Consider the following 19,682-nt stretch of genomic DNA (forward strand, 5'->3'; position numbering starts at 1 on the left):
AGTAGTTAAGTATGCCTGAGTTCAATCACCAGTACCTGGAGGAAAAAAAAAAAAAAGGCAGTTTCTGTGGCTGGCTATGATTATAGTAAGGGGGCATGGGACTTATAAATCCCAGGCAACAGTATTGGCCTTGGTGCTGCTTTGCTTGATATCAGAAGGGGCATTGCTCTTCAGAGAATTCTGTTAGTCCCAGTGTGGCAAGGACCCAGAGACATGCGAAACTAGTGGAGTGGTTACTATGTTTTTTATTTTTATTTTTCTATTAAAATTTATTGATTGACCAGGTGTGGTGGTACATGCCTAAAATTCCAGCTACTCAGGAAGCTAGTGCAGGAAGATGCCAAGTTTGAGTTCAGTATGGCAACTTAGTGAAACCTGTCTCAAAATAAAAATAAAAATGTCTGAGGATCTAGTTCAGTGGTAAAATGCCCCTGAGCTTATTCTCCAGAATGGGGGTGGGAGGTGTTTAATAATAACACTCAGAATCATAGCTGTCAGTCAGAATCCTAGCTGGGTGCAGTAGCTCATGCCTATAGTACCAGCTACTGGAGAGGATTACTTGAGCCCAGGAGTTCAGGTCAGCCTGGACAACATAGTGATACCCTATCTCAAGACATAGCCTCAGGAGTCTGACAGGAGGACTGCATGTTTGAGGCCAACCTGGGCAACTTAGACCCTGTCTCAGAATAAAAAGGGCTGGGTTGGGGATGTAGGTCAGAGGTAAAGTGCCCCTGGATTCAATCCCTAGTACCACATACACACACACACACACACACACACACACACACACAATGGACACAAGCGAGAAAGAGAATTGAAAGGGGCTGGGAATAGTGCTGGGAATAGCACTCAAAGGCAGAACACTTACCTATCATGCGAAGGCCCTAGTTTTGATCCCAGCACAACTGCACCCCCTACTCAAAAATTTTAAGAATCATTTCAGCTGTAGAACATAATCTTATAAATAGGGCTGGGGATGTGGCTCAAGCGGTAGCACGCTCGCCTGGCATGCGTGCAGCCGGGGTTCGATCCTCAGCACCACATACAAACAAAGATGTTGTGTCCGCCGATAACTAAAAAATAAAATATTATAATTCTCTCTCTCTCTCTCTCTCCCCCTCTCTCTTTAAAAAAAAATCTCATAAATAAATATTTATTTATTTATTTTTGAGAAAAAGTTCTATTTGTCAGCAAAGATGGAACCAGGGGATGCCTGTCTCAGAGGCTGTAATTCTGGCAATTAGGGGTAACAGGGTTTTTTTTTTTTAATATTTATTTTTTAGCTGGGCACAATATCTTTATTTTATTTATTTTTATGGGGTGCTGAAGATCGAACCCAGGGCCTCACACATGCTAGGCAAGCACTCTACTACTGAGCCACAACCCCAGCCAGTAACAGGGTTTTTAAAGAGGTGAATTAAAGACTACATTTCATATGTTCTACATAGGGAGTTGTGATTTGCTTGTTAATTTGGGAGATAGTCATTTCTTAGATCTTCTGGTGCCATCCCTGAAATCTGAATTACTTCTCTGCTGTGGTGGGTCTGTGCTCAAGGACAGATTACTATCTGGGATGGGGAAGAATGGTAATCCTTTCCCTTGCCTCAGATTAGAGAGGGGGAGGGAGAGAGGGAGAGGAAGAAAAAGAAACATGTCTGGTTTAAAAAATAAGTTGCGGTGACAGAGCAGCAAGAACTGTTTTCAAAGCACAAAGTAGACCATTTTTACATTTCCCTACTGTCAATTTCTACATTCCATTTCTATGGAAAAATGGGTGTGACATCTCCAAGCTGTTTCCTACTGAGAGAGGGTAAAGTTGTGTGGAATTGACCTGAAGTTCTTGTTCTCTATCAGGTGGGGCATGGATAATTGAGGGTATTTAGCATCAGAGCAACCTAGAGGTCCATGCTGGCATTTGGTGGGTCTGGGCAGGAATCATGTTAGGACAACAGTAAACAAGACAGCAATGCTTTACTTGTTTTGTAAACAGTTAACACGAAAGCAACTAGTATTTCAGCCAGTTTCTGAAAACCATGAAGACAGTAACTCGTTAAAACCTTAAGCAAAAGCTTAAGGTGGGATCCAACATGCCATTGATTTGCGAGGAGGCCATTTAAGGCATTTGAGTAGAGTTGTTAGAAATATATTCAATATTTAGTTTTTATAATGGTGTCCATTTGAGATGTAGTTAAAAGATATTTATTGTCATCTTATTTCTGTAAAATAGCTTTCTCATTAGTATTACCTCTATGTTCAGTAGAGGCATCCCTTTAACTGTGTCATTTAGGACTCTACTGGCAAAGTTAGTTAGGCCTTTTGTGTGCCACATTGCATCTTTTAGACTAATCTGAGGAATAAATATGGGGCTAGATAATACTATCAGTGAAAAACAGATCTAAGTTATCTTTGTAGGAAGTTAGGAAGACTTGTAGGTCTATCAGATCAGGCTCAAATTGACTCAGAACAAACTTATAACTCTAGAGTCCTTTGTAGTAGTTATTCTTAGGCACTCCACTCTTCCTTTATAGCCTCCAGCTTTACTTTTGGTAGGGTTGACACAAGTGTACATCTGAAGTTAGATTAAAAAAAATAATAAGTTGTCTTGCCTTTTAAATGTCCACCTATGCTGCGTATGGTAGCATGTGCCTGTAATAGCTACTTAAGGAGGCGGGGCAGTGAGCATCACGAGTTCACAATACCTTTATTTATTTATTTGTTTATTTAATTAATTTATTTATTTTTATATAGTGCTGAGGATTGCTTGACTAAAGCCAGCCTCAGCAATTTAGAGAGACCATAAGCAACTCAGCAAGACCGTCTCTAAATAAAATATAGAAAGGACTGGGGGATGTGCTTAGTGGTTAAGCGCCTCTGGGTTCAATTGCCTGTACCTCCCCCCCCCAAAAGTCCACATATTAATTGCTCTCCTGCCAGGTGTTTAAGACCAACTTGGGGGCTAGGGTTGTGCCTCAGTGGTAGAGCACTTGCATTGCACATGTGAAGCACTGGGTAAAAATTTAAAAAAAGACCAACTTGGTCAAAATTGACATCTACTCTTAAGAGGCAGCGTGATTCCTCAAGGATAGCTCTTGGGAACTTTCGAAAAGATTATTGGTTCTTCAGCCTTCCTCTACCAGTGTGCCATCTGCCAGGATGGATTGAGTTCTTGCTGACCACATGTGGCTTTTTTTGGAACCATAAGAAACATGCCCTTTGCCAGTGACCATCCTCTTTGCAGAACATATACTGGTTGCCTTCTTGTTCTTTAGGGTCCTCTCAATCTGGAGTTGCAGGGCCCTTAGAGGTGTCCTGTTGTTCCCTGGATCCATAATTTTTTAGAGCTGTTTTAGGTGTCCAGAAGAATTTCAGAAAAAAGTATAGAAACTTTCTCTGTGCTGGCACACCCTCATATAATTTCCCCTATATTAATAGTGTTACATTAGCATGGTACATTTGTTAAAATTTGAACCAATATCGATACATTATTATCTAAAGTTTATAGTTTATATTAGGGCTTACTCATTGTGTTGTAGTGCTGTGGGTTTTCATAAATGTCTGAAAGCATGAATCTACTACTATAGTATCAATACAGAATGTTTTGCTGTCTTAAATTCCTTCTCTTGCTGGTTGTGGTGGCACAGGCCTATAATTCCAGCAGCTCGGGTGCCTAAGCCTAAGGATCGCAGGTTAAATAAAGCCAGCCTCAGCAACTTAGTGAGGCCCTAAGCAACTCAGTGAGACCCTATCTCTAAATAAAATCTAAAAAAGGGCTGAGAATATGGGTCAGAGCTTAAACACCTCTGGGTTCAAACCTGGTACCCCTCCACACACACACACCCCCCCCCCAAATAAAATCCCTGTTATCTGCCTGTGCATTCTATCCTGCCTTCCTTCCCTTCCTTGCCCTGAGTCCTTGACAACCAATGATCTTTTTCCTATTGCCAGTTTTGTCTTTTCTAGAATGTCATATATTTGGAATAATTCAATATATAATCTTTTCAGATTTATTTCTTTCAGTTAGCAATATGCATTTAAAGTTAGTCTTTTCATGGCTTGATAGTTCATTTTCTTTTTAGCATAGAATATTCCATTGTGTGGACAAACTATATTTTATCCATTCTTCTGAGAGACATTTTCTCTTTATTTCTTCCAGGTTTTGGCAGTTTTGAATAAAGATGCTATAAACATTTGTGTGCAGGTTTTTGGTAAATAATAGTCAAATAAGCCAGGTGGGGTGGTTTGTGTCTGTAATCCCAGGTACTCAGGAGGCAGGGGTAGGAGGATCACAAGTTTGAGGCCAGCCTGAGCAATTTAGTGACCCTGTCTCTCAATAAAAAATAAAGAGGATTAGGGATGTAGCTCAGTGGCAGAGCACCACTGAGTTCAGTTCCTAGCACTGCCCCCTACATACAAAAATTAATGAAACAGAATGAGAGAATGAGAAACTTAAGAAATACAATCACACAAGTATGGTAAATTTAACTGACAAAAAGGAGAAAGGCAGTTTAATGGAGAAAGGGTAGTGTTTTCAACAAATGGTGCTGGAAACACCCTTTCTTCATTAAACTGCCACTATGCCTGTCCCATTTATAAACTCTTTTTTTTCCAATTTTTTAATTGATTTTTTAAATACATGACAGCGGAATGCATTACAATTCTTATTCCATTTATTAACTCTTGACATTATTTCCTGAGCTTTTCTTCCTATGCTAGTTTGAAGGAAATTCCAGACATTCTATCCATAAATATTTATTTTCAGTTTTTTTTCGAGGGAGGTCAGGGTTGGTTCTCGGCAATTGAATCCAGGAACTCATGCATGCTAGGAAAGAGCTCTACCACTGAACTATTCTTAAAACCCTATCTATAAATTTTTTTAATGTGTTGAAAAGTGTTTTTGACATACCACAGGGACACTATCATAATTTTTAAAAACAACTAGAAAGCCAAACATGGTGGCTTACTCTAGGAGGCAAGGGCAGGAGGATTACAAGTTGCCTGGGCAATTTAGCAAGATGCTGTCTCAAAATTTTTAAAATAAGCTGGGCATGATGACATACACCTGTAATCCGAGTGGCTCTAAAGGCTGAGGCAGGAGGATTTCAAGGTCCAGACCAGTGAGCAAGGCCCTAGATAAATTAGTGAGACCTTGTCTCAAAATAAAAAATATAAAGGGCTGGGGATATGGCTCAGTGGTTGAGTGCCCCTGAGCAATCCCCAATGCCAAAATAATAAGTAAATGCTAAATAATAAAAAAAAAAAAAAATTAAGGCCAGGCATATAAGCTCAGTGGTAGTGTTCTTGGGTTCAGCCCTCAGTACTACACACACACACAAAAAAAAAGACTTTGTCACTCCAATTTCTGGATTGCTAGCACTCCACATTATGTGGTCGAGGCAGAATAAAGGCTTTAGAAATTTTCTTTATTTGCTTATCAGTTTTCACAGTAATCAGTTAGTTCACCAGCTTTCCCAGTTCCCAGTAATGTAAAATAAGGTTTTTTTATTTGTTTTTTAAGAATCATTGTGACCTCGTGCATTTAAACATTTGATAATTTGATATGATTCAATCCACTGCAGCAGTTATTTTTACTGATGTGCAGACTGTTCCATCTTTGACCAATTGGATTATCTTTAGGTTGGTACCTATATTAATTCTAATAGTTGTTGACTACTCCCTTCATTTCTTTTTTCCTCCCTCCCCCCCCCCTCTCTTTGTGTGTGTGTGTGAACCCAGGGGTGCTGAACCACTGAGGTACATCCCCAGCCTTTTCTCTTTTATTATTTTGAGATAGGGTCTCACCAGTTTGCCCTGATTAGCCTTGAACTTGTGATCCTTTTGCCTTGACCTCATGAATAGCTATGATTACAGGTGTACACTGCCATAGCCAGCAACTTCCTTACTTTCTGATTTGACAGAACATTTCATTTTTCAAACATTTGTTGTTCCTTTGTGAAATCCATCAGTTCTCTATGAAACTGGTTGCTTTTAGTGGGATAAGGTATTTCAATACACATTTTGGATGTTAGGGATGCTCATTGCTCCTGCACTGGTCATTGTGTCTGTGCCCTTCACTAGGCAGAAGTTTTTAAGTTTTAAAAGATAAAATAAAAAGTTTTTAAGATAAAATACATCATTTTTATGCTTGCTGTTGAGAATCAAATTTATAAGGCTTATATAATTTTTTTTTCCATGTCTCCTTGCTCTTAGCCAGGAATCCTGGTTCTTAGCCATTAAAGTATATTTTATTTATCTATTTGTTTATTTATTTATTGGAACTGGGGATTGAACCCAGGGGCTATTTATCCTGAGCTACATCCTTATCCCTTTTTAATTCTTTATTTTTGTAAAGGGTCCCTCAGTTGCTGAGGTTGCTGGACTTGAACTTCAAATTGTCCTGCTTCAGCATCCTGAATATAAAATTAATTTTAAAGTTTGTTGTTGGGAATAAAATAATGTTATAGAAATGCCACTAGAGGAGGTATGTGGCTGAGTGAAGGAAGAGAAAAGTATACCAAGCTGTGGCAGGAGTTACTCCTAGGGAAATAGCTTTTCCTGAGAGAAGCTGTGTTGTGTTGCTTATCCTGCATCTTGGATGCTTCAAATATGTCCAAGAGCAAGAAAGTGCTTCCCATTGTTGCTATACCACTGAGTAGCCAAACAGCGGACAAAAACAGCACCAGAGAGAAGTACACTACATGGTCAAAGTTCTGCCTGTGGGAAGAATAGACAGTGGACTGTATTGTGCAGAGTCTTCTTCCTTTTCTGCTTCCAGGAAGTGTAACTTTCACTGTCTAGAGAATCCTGAAACCCTGTAGGAAAATGCTGTGTCTGCTGCACCCTACTATATCCTCAGTGCACAAACACTTATAGTTGTTGAATTGAGCAAATGAAGGTAGCTTGATGGTAAAACCCATATTTATCTTTCTTTAGTGCAGTCCTGGCTGCCCAGGGTTCTTGTTCATACTGTTGGTGTTTTAGTCAGATTTTTGTAGCTGTGACCAAAAGACCTGACAAAAATAATTAGAGGAGGTAAAGTTTAGTTAGGGGCTCACAATTTCAGAGTTTTCAGTCCAGAGATGACTGACTCTATTCCTCTGGGCCTGAGATAAGTCAGAACATCATGGCAGAAGTGTGTGGTGGAAAAAAGCACTTGGACTCTGCTGGCTTCTTCCTTATTGAAGTGGGTGGAAAGAGTTCTCACCACAACAAAATATAAAGCCCAAAGCCACAGCTGCAATGACCCACCTCCTCCAGCCATATCCTGCCTGCCTATATTTACCACCCAGTTAATCTCTATCAGGGGATCAATGCACTGACTAGGTTCTCATAGCCCAATCATTTCACCTCTAAACTTTGTTTTTTAGTTTTTGGGGGGGTTTTGTTTGTTCTGTAATATAACAAATAAAAATTTGTTCTTAGAGGATAACTTCCCATTATTGTGGTTGTACATGGTGTGGAGTTACACTGGTTGTGTATTCACATATGAACATAGGAAGGTTATACCCAATTTATTCTGCTGTCTTTCCATTTTCCAAATTCCCTTCCCTTTTCTTCATTCTAAATTTTCTTACATTGTCTCACACATGAGCTTTTGGGGGACACCACATATCTAAATTGGCCTTAGCCCTGCCTAGGTCTAGATTTGTCATCGAACCTGGGTCTTAAGAGTTACACCTATCCTTTTAATAAAAACTTGAAATTGCTCAAATATCAGTGTTCTTTTTATCCAGAGAAGTGATGAAATGGGCTTTCTTCCTAGAAATGATAGATAATAAGAGGGGTATACATTACCAGGTCTTTGGGCCTTAGACACCTTGAAAATACAATGAAGTTGTCTTCGAGAAGAGAGAGCATGTATGCATGTTTGGTTTATAGTTTTATGTATTCATGAACCTGAAGGCAATCCTTTTGTCTTATATTAGCCTTGGATTACAGAGGAATTTATCAAGTAAGAGTAATCATGTGAGGTAGTGGTTCTCAATTTGTGATTCCCAGAGCAGCAGCAGTATCACCTTGGAACTTGTTAGAAATAAATGTTCATTTTGGGTTCCACCTCAGAAACATTGGTTGTGACCCTCTATGTTTTAACAACCTTTCCAAATTATTTTGCAACACCCCAGGGAGACTTCTGTTGTTAAGACTTATGTCCCTGTGGTCCATATGCCTCACACCTCCCATCCTGTGCCTTTGTGGTACCTCCTTCCATCTATTTGTTTTTGCATTATTCTGTTCCTCCTAGGCTATGTTCTGCCCAGCCATGTGACTGAGGAGATGCTATGGGAATGCAAGCAGCTTGGGGCGCACTCCCCTTCCACCCTATTGACCACCCTCATGTTCTTTAACACCAAGTAAGTTTTCTAGAATGTCCATACTTGGCCTCTGCTGGCTTCTTCCTGGTGAAGTGGGTGGAAACTTTAGGAGGACTTCTGAATTCCTGTGACATTTATGAGAACCTTGAGCTACTGAAAGCCTCCAGCCCCACTTGACTACATTTTTTTGTGGTGACCAGTGAATCTAACAGCCTTGTCAGAACTCTATTATCTATTTCGATGTGGCTTCTCCACTGTCTACAGTGTTTGGGTATGGGCCTACCCAGATCTGGGAGTGTGGGCTCCTCTGAAATACAGATGGGTGTAGGGTAAATCATGGTGTCTGGCACCCTCTGCCTTGCTTTCACTTGTGGTTCAGGTACTTCCTGTTGAAGACAGTTGACCAGCACATGAAGCTGGCCTTCTCCAAAGTCTTACGACAGACAAAGAAAAACCCCTCTAATCCCAAGGATAAAAGCACGAGTATCCGGTACCTGAAGGCCCTTGGGATACATCAGACTGGCCAGAAAGGTAGGGAAAGGTGGCACCTTACCCTGTATCTACCAGGCTAGTAATAAATGTGGAGGGGGGTTTTACTGGGTAGGAATTTTCCATTCCTTTTTCCCCAGCCAAAAACTTTTCTCCTAGAAGCAGGGAAGCTCTGGACAAGATAGCCTATTCCCTTCCTAGTTATTTCATGCCTCATTCCTTTCCTCTTCCTACCTAATATTTCCTAGATAGGATGGCTGAATACCTGTGGTTCCTAATCTAGGCCTGAGCTAAGACAGTCCTTATGCCAGGTCTGTGATGGTGGTGGTGGCGGCGGGGGGGGGGTGTTTTATAGTTACAGATGACATGTATGCAGAACAGACAGAAAATCCAGAGAATCCACTGAGGTGTCCCATCAAGCTCTACGATTTCTACCTCTTCAAATGGTGAGGAGGCTTTATAAATTGGCTAATGTATGTGTGTGTGTGTTTGTCCGCATGCTTACTTATATGCATATGTTATCAAAGGAAAGAGGTATTCTCTAGCCCCAGAGGAAAATCATTTCCAAAAATCTAAGTAAAGAAACAACTGTGTGACTTTCCCAAAGTGGTATGCTTGACATTGATATAAAAAGGGTTCCTGAACCCTAACAGTCTTTTTTTTTTTTTTGGTACTGAGGATTGAACCTGGGGGTTGCTTAACCACTGAGCCACATCCCCAGTCCTTTTTAATATTTTATTTGGAGACAGGGTTTTGCTGAGTTGTTGAGGCTGTTCCTCCTGCCTTTTATGGAGAAGATATGCTACAGAGAGGCCACCTTCATCACAAGCTAAATAAGGTCCTGCATCATCCTGGCCCTGGCCTATTATCATTGCCACTGTCAACTTTGGGGAGACTCCTTCCTTTAGCTTTTATTTTTTCTTCCTCCTCCAATTTGGCATGTCATTTTCATAGCAATGCCAGACGATTTTTTTTGTTTGTTTGTTTTGGATCTTAGTATCTCACTTAGATTAAAACCTTCAGTGTTTTGTCATCACTTTACAGAATAATCCTTAATAGTGGACAAGGACTCCCCCTTGTTAACCTTATGTTGATACTACTCTGAGCTCTCAATCTATACTAATGCCTTTCCACTTGGGTATTATGCTATATTTTCTGCTTTTTTATATTTTTTTTTTTTTAGTTTTCAGTGGGTATTTATTTATTTATATATGGTGTGAGAATCGAACCCAGTGCCTCACACGTGGTAGGCAAGCCCTTTACTACTGAGCTACAACCCCAGCCCTATTTATTTATTTATTAAATATTTATTTTTTGATTGTAGTTGGACACAATACGTTTATTTTATTTATTTATTTTTATGTGGTGCTGAGGATGAACCCAGGGCCTCGCATGTGCTAGGCGAGCGCTCTACCACTGAGCCACAATCCCAGCCCCTGTATTTATTTTTTTGTAATGCTGAGGATGGAACCCAGTCCCTCACATGTACTAGGCACTGAGCCACAACCCAGTTCCTCTTTACCATTCTTAAACATAGCTTTTTCAAGGAACAATTTCCAAATTCCCTACCTGTTCCATCTGTTTTCTCTGTAGCACTTAACTACGGTACCATTTTTTGTGTATTTGTATAATTTTTTGTGTGTATTTTTTAATTATTGTTGCTCTCCTTATCTATAACCGCCATGAGGTAGGAATTACTATCTTTACTCATTTCTTTTTTCCTTTCTTCTTTTTTTTTAAGAGAGAGAGAAAATTGTTTAATATTTATTTTTTAGTTTTCGTTGGACACAACATCTTTAATTTTATGTAGTGCTGAGGATCGAACCCAGCGCCCCACGCATGCCAGGCAAGCGCACTACCGCTTGAGCCACATCCACAGCCCCTCTACTTATTTCTTTAACATTGCATCTTTTGCATACCTGGCACACAGTAGCCTTTTAGTAAACCTTGAATGAATGAGTAAATGTTAGAGGATGGTGTGTGCTGAGTATGTATGGATGTAGTACCGCAGAGTGGGTGAGCAAGGTAAGAGCCCCAGCATCATGACTACTGTTACTTTGTAGATAACAATGTGAGCCATGTGTGATGGCACATATCTATAATCCCAGCAACTTTGAAAAAAGTCCTGTTTCAAAATAAAATTTTTATGGCTGGGGATGTGGTTCAGTTGTAAAGCACCTCTGGGTTCAATCCCCAGTAAAACCACTCCCTCCTGCCCTTTTCCCCTGGAAAAAATATGGATACATAACAGTGTTAACACTTGGAGATAGATTATCTGAGCAGTGAGGTTGGCTCCAAGTGGAAAATAGATGGACTTAGTACATCTGTGATTGATCATGGCTGGCTTTTGTAAAGGTGGGTCAGAAAGGAGACAACCTGTCACTGACATTCATAGTAGCCCTCACTAGAAGTCCTCGAGGTGGTATATGATAGCTATATTCAGTAACTGTGCTACCTATTAAACATCCAGAGCTGCTGCCTTACCAACTTTTTCAGATTACCTCTGTCTGGGAAGTTCAGGCTGGGAGGGTTAAAGTTGTAATGGTGTTTACCTAGCTTTTACTGACATGTTCTTTAGCCCCCAGAGTGTAAAAGGCCGGAATGACACCTTTTACCTAACACCTGAGCCAGTGGTGGCCCCCAACAGCCCAATCTGGTATTCAGTCCAGCCTATCAGCAGAGAGCAGATGGGACAAATGCTGACCCGGATCCTGGTGATACGAGAAATTCAGGAGGCCATTGCAGTGGCCAACGCAAGCACCATCCACTGAGATGCCTCAGTCATACTACAAGAAAACCCAGCCAGGAAAAACTGGACAGACTTGCACACTAAAGAAGAGGCCTCCATTTTTTCTTTTTTCTTTTATCTTGGGTAGTTATGAAGCCTTCCAGGCTACTTCTGTTTAAAATGTAAAAGAAAACTTTGCCCTCTTTCCATCTTCATAGACCTGCGGCAAAATCCTTGGTCCATGGGGGCTCTAGGTTTACTGAGAGCCAGGTGTCCTAGAAAGTTACTGGCCTTTTTTTTTTTTTTTTTTTTTCCAGTCTGGGCCCTGGGGGAAGGGCTTGGACTGTTGGGAGAAATGTGGAACCCCCCACCCCGTCCCTTCTTCAAGAAAGATGGAATTAATGATGGATCGACCCTCCAGGGAATCTCCCCAGCTGGCTTTCACTGTGGACTGGCAGACTTCACTAGAGGAGCCACCTTCTCTTCATGTTGACATAAACTTAGCATCTTAATGGAAGAAAAATGAGGGGAACTTCAATTATGATTTATTAAAGACAATTTCTATTTACAACCTCCTTTATGACAAGTGACATTTTAGATGTTAAAGTAAAAACTTTACCATGCCTTTTTTTTTTTTTTTTTTTGGCCTAACATTGAGGCCTTAAACCTGAGGCTCCTGTGCCTGATGGAATTCTTGTAACATACACTTGTGTATCATATAAAGATACCACTCTGTTTCTCTTATGTATTCTTACTCTAGTTGTTTATTAAGAATGACAAGCACGTCTTTTCAATATACTAGTGAACAATGTGTCTTTATTTGGGGAGGTACCTGGCAAGACAGCAGCAGCTAAGCCTTCACGGTTCTTGAAACTACCCAAGGTCCTGTGGGAGGGGGTGGGACAGGAAATAGCCCAACTCCGTCGGGGGTATGGTTGGTGTATGCTTTTCGCATGCGCCGGTTCCTCCCAATCAGCCCCGCCCCTGCCGCAGGAACGCTGCAGTTCCGCCCGCGCGCTCTGCGCCGTGACGTCAGCAATGCGCGCGGCGCAGTGACGGAATCGGCTGGTTTATATTGGCGCCGCCCTGACGGCGGAGGCCTCTGCGGCGCGGTTCTCGGCAACACGCGGTAGTGTTCCGCGCCGGCCATGGCGGACTACCTGATTAGCGGGGGCACGTCCTATGTGCCAGACGACGGACTCACAGCACAGCAGCTCTTCAACTGCGGGGACGGCCTCACCTACAAGTGCGGGCCTTGGGGTTTCACCAGGGCCAGTAGAGGGGAGGCACTCTGGTCTAAGAGGCCGGATGAGGGCTTCAATGGAGCCCTCTTCGGTGCGGGTTTGGGGGACAGGATCCGGAAATTACCCACCTGTCACCGGGATTCATTTTGACAGATTCAAAGCGGGGTTGGGTTAGGGGGAGCCATCTCGACAGTACTTAGGATTTCAGGGTTGAGAAGACTCCATTCTCTGAACACGTGGAATTGTGAGGATTCCAGGAGCACTGGTGACAGCTCAGTGGCAGAAAAGGTCCCCAGTTTACCATCCCCATGCTGTGCTCTGTTTTGCCTGTGACACCTCAGTTCAGTTAGTGCCTCTCTTTGCTCTTATTCCTTGTGGGTTGATGTGTGGAGTTGATGTCTCATGGTACCATAACTCAGAGCCCTACTCCCAATTCACTCCCCTCCTCTGCAGCGATTTTCTCATTCTCCCTGGGTACATCGACTTCACTGCAGACCAGGTGGTGAGTATGACCAGGAATTGGGTTCTGAACATAAAGGTGCTGCTGTTGCCTGGTCTCTGGGCTACCTTACTTGATTGGGTTTTGGGGGTGGATTCTATAGAATTGTCAGCATGCAAGTCAGATCCCATTTTGCAGGGTCTCTGATACCACCCTGTAGTATAAGAGGTACTTGGCCACACTAGTGGTCCTTTGTCTCCTCAGGACCTGACCTCTGCCCTGACCAAGAAGATCACTCTGAAGACCCCACTGGTTTCCTCACCCATGGACACAGTTACAGAGGCTGGGATGGCCATTGCAATGGCGGTGAGCCTCATGGGGTTATGGGAGAAAGCAGGGATACCATCGCCCGAAGAAACATGCAATGGTGTCTCTCTGTTTATCCTGAAGCTTACTGGCGGCATTGGTTTCATCCACCACAACTGTACACCTGAATTCCAGGCTAATGAAGTTCGGAAAGTGAAGGTCAGAAGGGCAGGGACTGTGGTGAAGAACTCTGGGAATTGCACTGAGGTGCAGTGGGGTGGGAGTAGGAGGTTTGTTCTGCTAAATTAGGATCCTTTCTTCCCATTGTGGGGTTCAGTTACTGAGGAGAAGGGCCTGACATCCAGTTTCTTAAGCCATCAGAAGAGCACCAGGTGCACAGTGTCTCCAACCCACCCATGTTTCTTGTTAGAGGGATTGGTTTGACTTGATCCTATAGCACTACCGAAAGGGTAGTTTAGGCATAGACCCTGTGCCTAAACCAACAGTTTGATAAAAAGTGATCAGATACAATGCCTTTTCTTACCATTCCCTCCAGAAATATGAGCAGGGATTCATCACAGACCCTGTGGTCCTCAGCCCCAAGGATCGCGTTCGGGATGTTTTTGAGGCCAAGGCTCGGCATGGCTTTTGCGGTATACCCATTACGGATACAGGCCGGATGGGGAGTCGCTTGGTGGGCATCATCTCCTCAAGGGACATTGATTTTCTCAAGGAGGAGGAGCATGACCTGTTTTTGGAAGAAGTAAGTGTCACCGGCAGAGCACAGCTAAACTCTGGCAGCCTACACTGAAGAAAGCAGGCCTGTTGCCCATATAACATTTCTCTTCGGTTTAGGAAACTGAATACCTAGCCACATTTCTGACTGCTTCATGAGGTTCTTGCATTTCATCTTCCCCTCTACCAGGGTCTCAAACTTCCAAAATTCCTGTTAGCATTCATGCTTTGCTCTTTGACACCCCCAAGTTGAGTGCAGTGCTCAAGGACCATCCATCAGCCTTTTTCTTCTGGTCCTCTTCATTACTCCTGTGCAATTTTCTACAGTGTAAGAGGCTGCTTTCTATACAGTGTAGTCCTTCCTACTCAGTATTAGTATACTATGCTGGTGTAGGAACTACCAAGTTCCCTTAAAGAAGTATAGTTTGGGATTAGGTATGTGAATGGTGGTCTTTGGAGCCTCCTCTTATAGTAAGGGCAGGGTCTGAGAGGTCTGGCCTCTCTTCATCACTTATTCCCTTCAGATCATGACTAAGCGAGAAGACTTGGTGGTAGCTCCTGCAGGTATCACATTGAAGGAAGCAAATGAAATTCTACAGCGCAGCAAGAAGGGTGAGTCCCAGAGGTGGGAAGGGGCGTAGACAGAATTGATGCTCAGGTACCTGATTTATGTCTTACCCTGACTTCAGGAAAGTTACCCATTGTGAATGAAGATGATGAGCTGGTAGCCATCATTGCCCGGACAGACTTGAAGAAGAACCGGGATTACCCACTAGCCTCCAAAGATGCCAAGAAGCAGCTACTGTGTGGGGCAGCCATTGGCACTCATGAGGATGACAAGTATAGACTGGACTTGCTAGCTCAAGCTGGTGTGGACGTAGTGGTTTTGGTAAGCTAGTATATAAACAGGATGGGACAGGACTAATGCCACATCACAGTCTTTACGTGGGACTTCCTTCTTGTCTCAGGACTCTTCCCAGGGAAATTCCATCTTCCAGATCAATATGATCAAGTATATCAAAGAGAAATATACCAATCTCCAAGTCATTGGAGGAAATGGTAAGCCAAGACCGGGCACTGACAAATGTGGAGTGGGATAGAGAGCTGGACTGTCATCTGGACCCTCATATGAGCCTTTTCCTCTCCTTTACTGTAGTTGTCACTGCAGCTCAGGCCAAGAACCTCATTGATGCAGGTGTGGATGCCCTGCGGGTGGGCATGGGAAGTGGCTCTATCTGCATCACCCAGGAAGGTAAGGATATTCTTTGGCACGGCCCAGAGACCTTAGCAATGGGTCTCACATGCCCTGGGATCAGGCACTCTTAATGGGAACTACAATGAGTCCTCTAATAGAGGCAACTCTGAGGCCAAATAGGCCTCTTGGATGGGTGACATGGCTGGAAGCAAGACGAATTCTTGTCATCCCTTACCTGCCACTTCCCTGCCTAGCCTGGCCTCCTTGCTCCTGCTCTGTACCCTCTCTAAACTCTGGTCTGTTTGTTTTATTTAGCGGCTCCCAAGATCCCTCCAGACATAAAGTCCCACAGCCCCAAATGCCCTTCTACTGTCACGGGCTGCTATAGTAAGTCCGGCCCGGCCCACTGGCCGGCCCAGCTGCCCACTGCCCAGCTGCTTGGTTGATTGTAGCTGTAGCTCCCGGAGTTTGTGGTGCTAATGGGTGGGCAGGGCAAACAGATGTACAGACCATGGTTTGGGGGCTGCTTGAGATCACAGCTCCTTTTTCTTCCTGGGTGCTTACACAGCAGGACCTGCTTCCCTAGGCAGGCTATGCTTTGTCCACATCTTCTGTAGTAGTTGTTCAAGGATCAGCCCTGTAGCCTGTACCTGAACTTGCCCCAGGTGTCCAGTATTCAGAGAGGAAAGTCTGGGGTTGACATGGTGCCTCTGGGTACTAACTGCACGGTGACTCCTGCCCCATCTGCTACCAGCTGGGTGGGCCTTTCCCGGCTGCTAAGACTGCATGTGCCTGAGGCTGCCCTGAACCCTGCACCCACGCACGCACACATGCAGGGATGAGGCCAGCACAACTAATTGAATTATTAAAAAGGCAGATGGGACAGCAGCCATCCCAGACATCTGGTCAGTCCAGTTGCCATCCTGGTACAGATGTAGCTAAGCTCCTGGGTGCTAAGTGTGGCCTCTTGCTTGTTCCCACTAACCTCCACCCACCCATCTGTTCAACAGTGTTGGCCTGTGGGCGGCCCCAAGCAACAGCCGTGTACAAGGTTTCTGAATATGCACGCCGCTTTGGTGTTCCTGTCATTGCTGATGGAGGAATCCAGAATGTGGGCCATATTGCCAAAGCCTTGGCCCTTGGGGCCTCCACAGGTGAGGCTCAGTGCCCCTAGAGCTTGGTGGGACCCCTTCTCACCAGATTCTGCCCTGAGCACTCCACATATGTCCACAGTCATGATGGGTTCCCTCCTGGCTGCTACCACTGAGGCCCCTGGTGAGTACTTCTTCTCGGATGGGATCCGGCTAAAGAAATATCGTGGTATGGGCTCTCTTGATGCCATGGACAAGCATCTCAGCAGCCAGAACCGATATTTCAGGTGAGACAGTCAGACCAATCACCCTATCCCAACTCTGACAAATCTCATCCCTGCTGTGACCTCACCCATTTCTCTACCTCTTCCTATAGTGAAGCCGACAAAATCAAAGTGGCCCAAGGGGTATCAGGGGCTGTGCAGGACAAAGGGTCCATCCATAAATTTGTCCCCTACTTGATTGCTGGCATCCAGCACTCCTGCCAGGATATTGGTGCCAAGAGTTTGACTCAAGTCCGGTGAGCTTGGGTACCTGAGACATGGGCAGGAGGACTGTTTAGTGAGTCAGCTAATACCTACATCTGATCCCTGTCCCTCTTTAGAGCCATGATGTACTCTGGGGAACTTAAGTTTGAGAAGAGAACATCCTCAGCTCAGGTGGAAGGTGGCGTCCACAGTCTCCATTCGTAAGTAACCCCTATCCTTAGCTGAGAGCATCTTCCATGCCTCATACCTCTTTCCTCCTGCCCTAAACTCACAAGTGGTCTCTGCCTACAGGTATGAGAAGCGGCTTTTCTGAAAAGGGATCCAGCGTGCCTCCTCAGTTTTTCAATAAAAGTTTGAAAAGAGTGATGCCTGATCTTTGGGGTCACCAGGCACATGGGGGATCTGCAGATACAAATAGCAACCTCGTTTTGTTCCATGGATAAAAGTGCTCCATGGTCCTTCAAAGAAGGTAGTTCCAATTTAAAAACTTCTTCCTGGGGGCTAAGGTTGTAACTCAATGGTAGAGCACTTGCCTTGCACATGTGAGGCACTGGGTTCCTAAAAACAAATGTATTAGTATATATCTGACTTTAAAAAATACATAAATTCCATAGGGGGATGTTCTCAAATCAGTTCTGGTTTCTTAGGGTTTTTTTCACACTGAGAATCTTAACTCTGCTCTTGAGGAGTTGGGGGTGTCACATTATATAGTCTGGAACCGGTGTATACAAAGCCTCCTGCTAGCCTAAAGCTTGGCTGCATGGGACTAGTTCAAGACTTGGACATGTACTCCCTAATATGAATCTTTAAAAGGATCCTGGAGAAACTCATATGAATGTCCTGAAGATCTGAAACAAAACATCTGCCTCCTGACCTCTGAAGTGAAGAACAGGGAATCAGGAATAGTCTAGATAAAATAGTGACCCTTTGCTTTCTCCTCACCTCCACCAGTGGCCCACTGACCCAGCAACCCCTGGCCAGCAACACACCTGATAAAAAACGGGAGAATTGTATACATTATATTCTTGTCAAGCATGAAAAGTGTTTAGTGCCAATGGAGAGGACTGTGAAAACAATGGGAACATCTGCACTTTATAAAGTGTCCCTCCTGAACAGCTGATCACTTCATGTTCATTCTGCATCTTGGCTCATATATATGAGTGAAGTCTCTCCAGGTGGGGGGATGAGAACAGCTCCTGTCATTCGCCCTTCATGACACAGGAAGTTGAAGGTGGCACAGGCACTGGGCTGCAAAGATAAGTCGTTAGTTTCCTTGGGGTTAGGTCTGAGTTCCCACAGCAATTCCAAGACTTACTGTGTCTTGCACTTCCAGAGCGATGCCCCGCTGCCTAATGGCTTGCAGCACCTTAGAGTGTAGCCGCTCAGTCCTGTTTCCAGTGCCCACCACAACAATCTCTAGGGAAGTGAGAGATGGCTATTTTACAATCAGGTCTGTTGAGAGGATCAGGTATCCTTTCCGGGCTCAGAGCACCTCAGTCTTCCCCTACCCTTCATACCTATTCTGGGCTCCAGCAACCAGAAGAGGGAGAAGCTTTCTTCTGTGATGTTCTGGTGGGATCCCACCTGTATGGGTGGGGGCCAATTCAATAGGACAATCAAATATACCCAAGTTACCTTCTAGCCGCCGCCCTCCAAACTCTTGACTACCGAATAACAAGGAAAGGCCAAATTTGCCGGGGACACAAGCAGGGAGAAGGACTGTAATTTGGCCTGTTTGCCCGCTGCGGGGAAGGGCTCACATTCCACTGTACCACCGAGTGCGGGAGCAGCGCACAAGGACCAAGCACTCGATTTCCGTTGATAGTGAAGCCTCGGCTGTTGTAGCTGTCAATGTACATGATATGCGGGAACTCCCGTTGCAGCAGAGAAATATGAGTCCGCTGATACAATTCATCATCAATTAGCGACAGTCGGTGCCCACGCTGTGGAAACCTGCGGAAGGGGCAAGGTCGGGCGCATATCCGGGGCTGTGCAGATCTTGGAGCTGGGGGGCAGAAGGTCGGGGCCCGGGGGTCCGGACTTACCACTGCAGCGCAACATGTAGGAAGCGCGGCACTGGTCGTGCTCTGTAGAGGTAGCGGAGCGAGAAAGCGGTGGCCATGGCTCCTCTGAGCGTAGCGAGTCCTCGGCAGGAATAGTGAGAAGGTAGCGGAGCCTGACCTAGTGCAGCTACAGCGCCCCATACGTCCGGGAGGGGACTGCGCAATTAGGCCGGCCCAGCAGGCAATTTTAACTCTCAAGAGCTCGCGTTCCAGGCGCCGCTCGGGTGACCGCACCTGCTGCCAGCCCCTCCCCGTTTCTCCGCCCATCGTCCCTAGGGAGTGGACACCTGGTCCCGTCGCCGTCCTCCGGGCATTGCCTGGGCCGCAGTCTCGACCTGGCCCCGAGGCTCTCAGGCATTCTGCAGGGCTCCCGGGACCAGGGGCGGAGCGACCAAGCACCTGGTCCTCTGCTGCACACCTGGCCAGGGTGTGGTGCCAGCCTCCAAGCACCTAATCCCAGGCTTTTCGGTGTCGGGCTTCGTGGGCGGGACGGGTGGCTAAGGTTTCCCTAGCTAGTTTCGGAATCACGGCCTTCACCAACCGTCATTCGCGCGACCGTTGGCTGCACTGCCGCGCGCTGCAGAAGGCGTGGCCG

The 19,682-nt window shown here is 44.7% G+C and overlaps 3 protein-coding genes across 7 annotated transcripts in view; 2 read left to right on the forward strand and 1 right to left on the reverse strand.

Annotated features, from left to right (window-relative positions):
• The window catches only part of Qrich1 (glutamine rich 1), a 47,676-nt gene extending 35,356 nt beyond the window's left edge, over positions 1 to 12,320 (forward strand). For all 4 annotated transcript variants that reach the window (XM_076868663.2, XM_076868662.2, XM_076868665.2 and 1 more), the window contains 4 exons: positions 8,240 to 8,348; positions 8,689 to 8,840; positions 9,154 to 9,244; positions 11,377 to 12,320. In XM_076868663.2, coding sequence (XP_076724778.1) covers positions 8,240 to 8,348; positions 8,689 to 8,840; positions 9,154 to 9,244; positions 11,377 to 11,569 — 545 coding nt within the window. In that variant the 3' untranslated portion in view covers positions 11,570 to 12,320. The remainder of the gene's footprint in view (positions 1 to 8,239; positions 8,349 to 8,688; positions 8,841 to 9,153; positions 9,245 to 11,376) is intronic.
• Positions 12,321 to 12,582: 262 nt separating this feature from the next.
• Impdh2 (inosine monophosphate dehydrogenase 2) lies at positions 12,583 to 17,386 on the forward strand. Of its 2 annotated transcripts, XM_076866946.1 has the most exons (15): positions 12,583 to 12,772; positions 13,224 to 13,272; positions 13,474 to 13,575; positions 13,660 to 13,734; positions 14,072 to 14,278; positions 14,775 to 14,862; positions 14,940 to 15,139; positions 15,219 to 15,309; positions 15,407 to 15,502; positions 15,761 to 15,832; positions 16,456 to 16,599; positions 16,679 to 16,823; positions 16,913 to 17,056; positions 17,141 to 17,224; positions 17,316 to 17,386. In XM_076866946.1, the coding sequence occupies exons 1-15, from the start codon at positions 12,675 to 12,677 to the stop codon at positions 17,335 to 17,337; spliced, it is 1,617 nt and encodes a 538-aa protein (XP_076723061.1). In that variant the 5' UTR covers positions 12,583 to 12,674; the 3' UTR covers positions 17,338 to 17,386. The 2 variants fall into 2 exon arrangements, with proteins under 2 accessions (XP_076723061.1, XP_076723062.1); XM_076866947.1 differs by lacking the exon at positions 15,761 to 15,832 and having other exon boundaries at positions 12,584 to 12,772.
• A 643-nt stretch (positions 17,387 to 18,029) lies between these two features.
• On the reverse strand, positions 18,030 to 19,644 carry Ndufaf3 (NADH:ubiquinone oxidoreductase complex assembly factor 3). Its single transcript, XM_076868178.2, has 5 exons — positions 19,070 to 19,644; positions 18,785 to 18,977; positions 18,542 to 18,608; positions 18,340 to 18,440; positions 18,030 to 18,272 (listed from the first exon to the last, which is right to left on the reverse strand). Exons 1-5 carry the CDS (start codon positions 19,144 to 19,146, stop codon positions 18,156 to 18,158), a joined length of 555 nt encoding a protein of 184 aa, XP_076724293.1. The 5' UTR covers positions 19,147 to 19,644; the 3' UTR covers positions 18,030 to 18,155.
• Positions 19,645 to 19,682: the final 38 nt, after the last annotated feature.

This window comes from Callospermophilus lateralis, chromosome 10, assembly GCF_048772815.1.
Source record: "Callospermophilus lateralis isolate mCalLat2 chromosome 10, mCalLat2.hap1, whole genome shotgun sequence".
In the NCBI taxonomy this organism is placed as follows: domain Eukaryota; kingdom Metazoa; phylum Chordata; class Mammalia; order Rodentia; family Sciuridae; genus Callospermophilus; species Callospermophilus lateralis.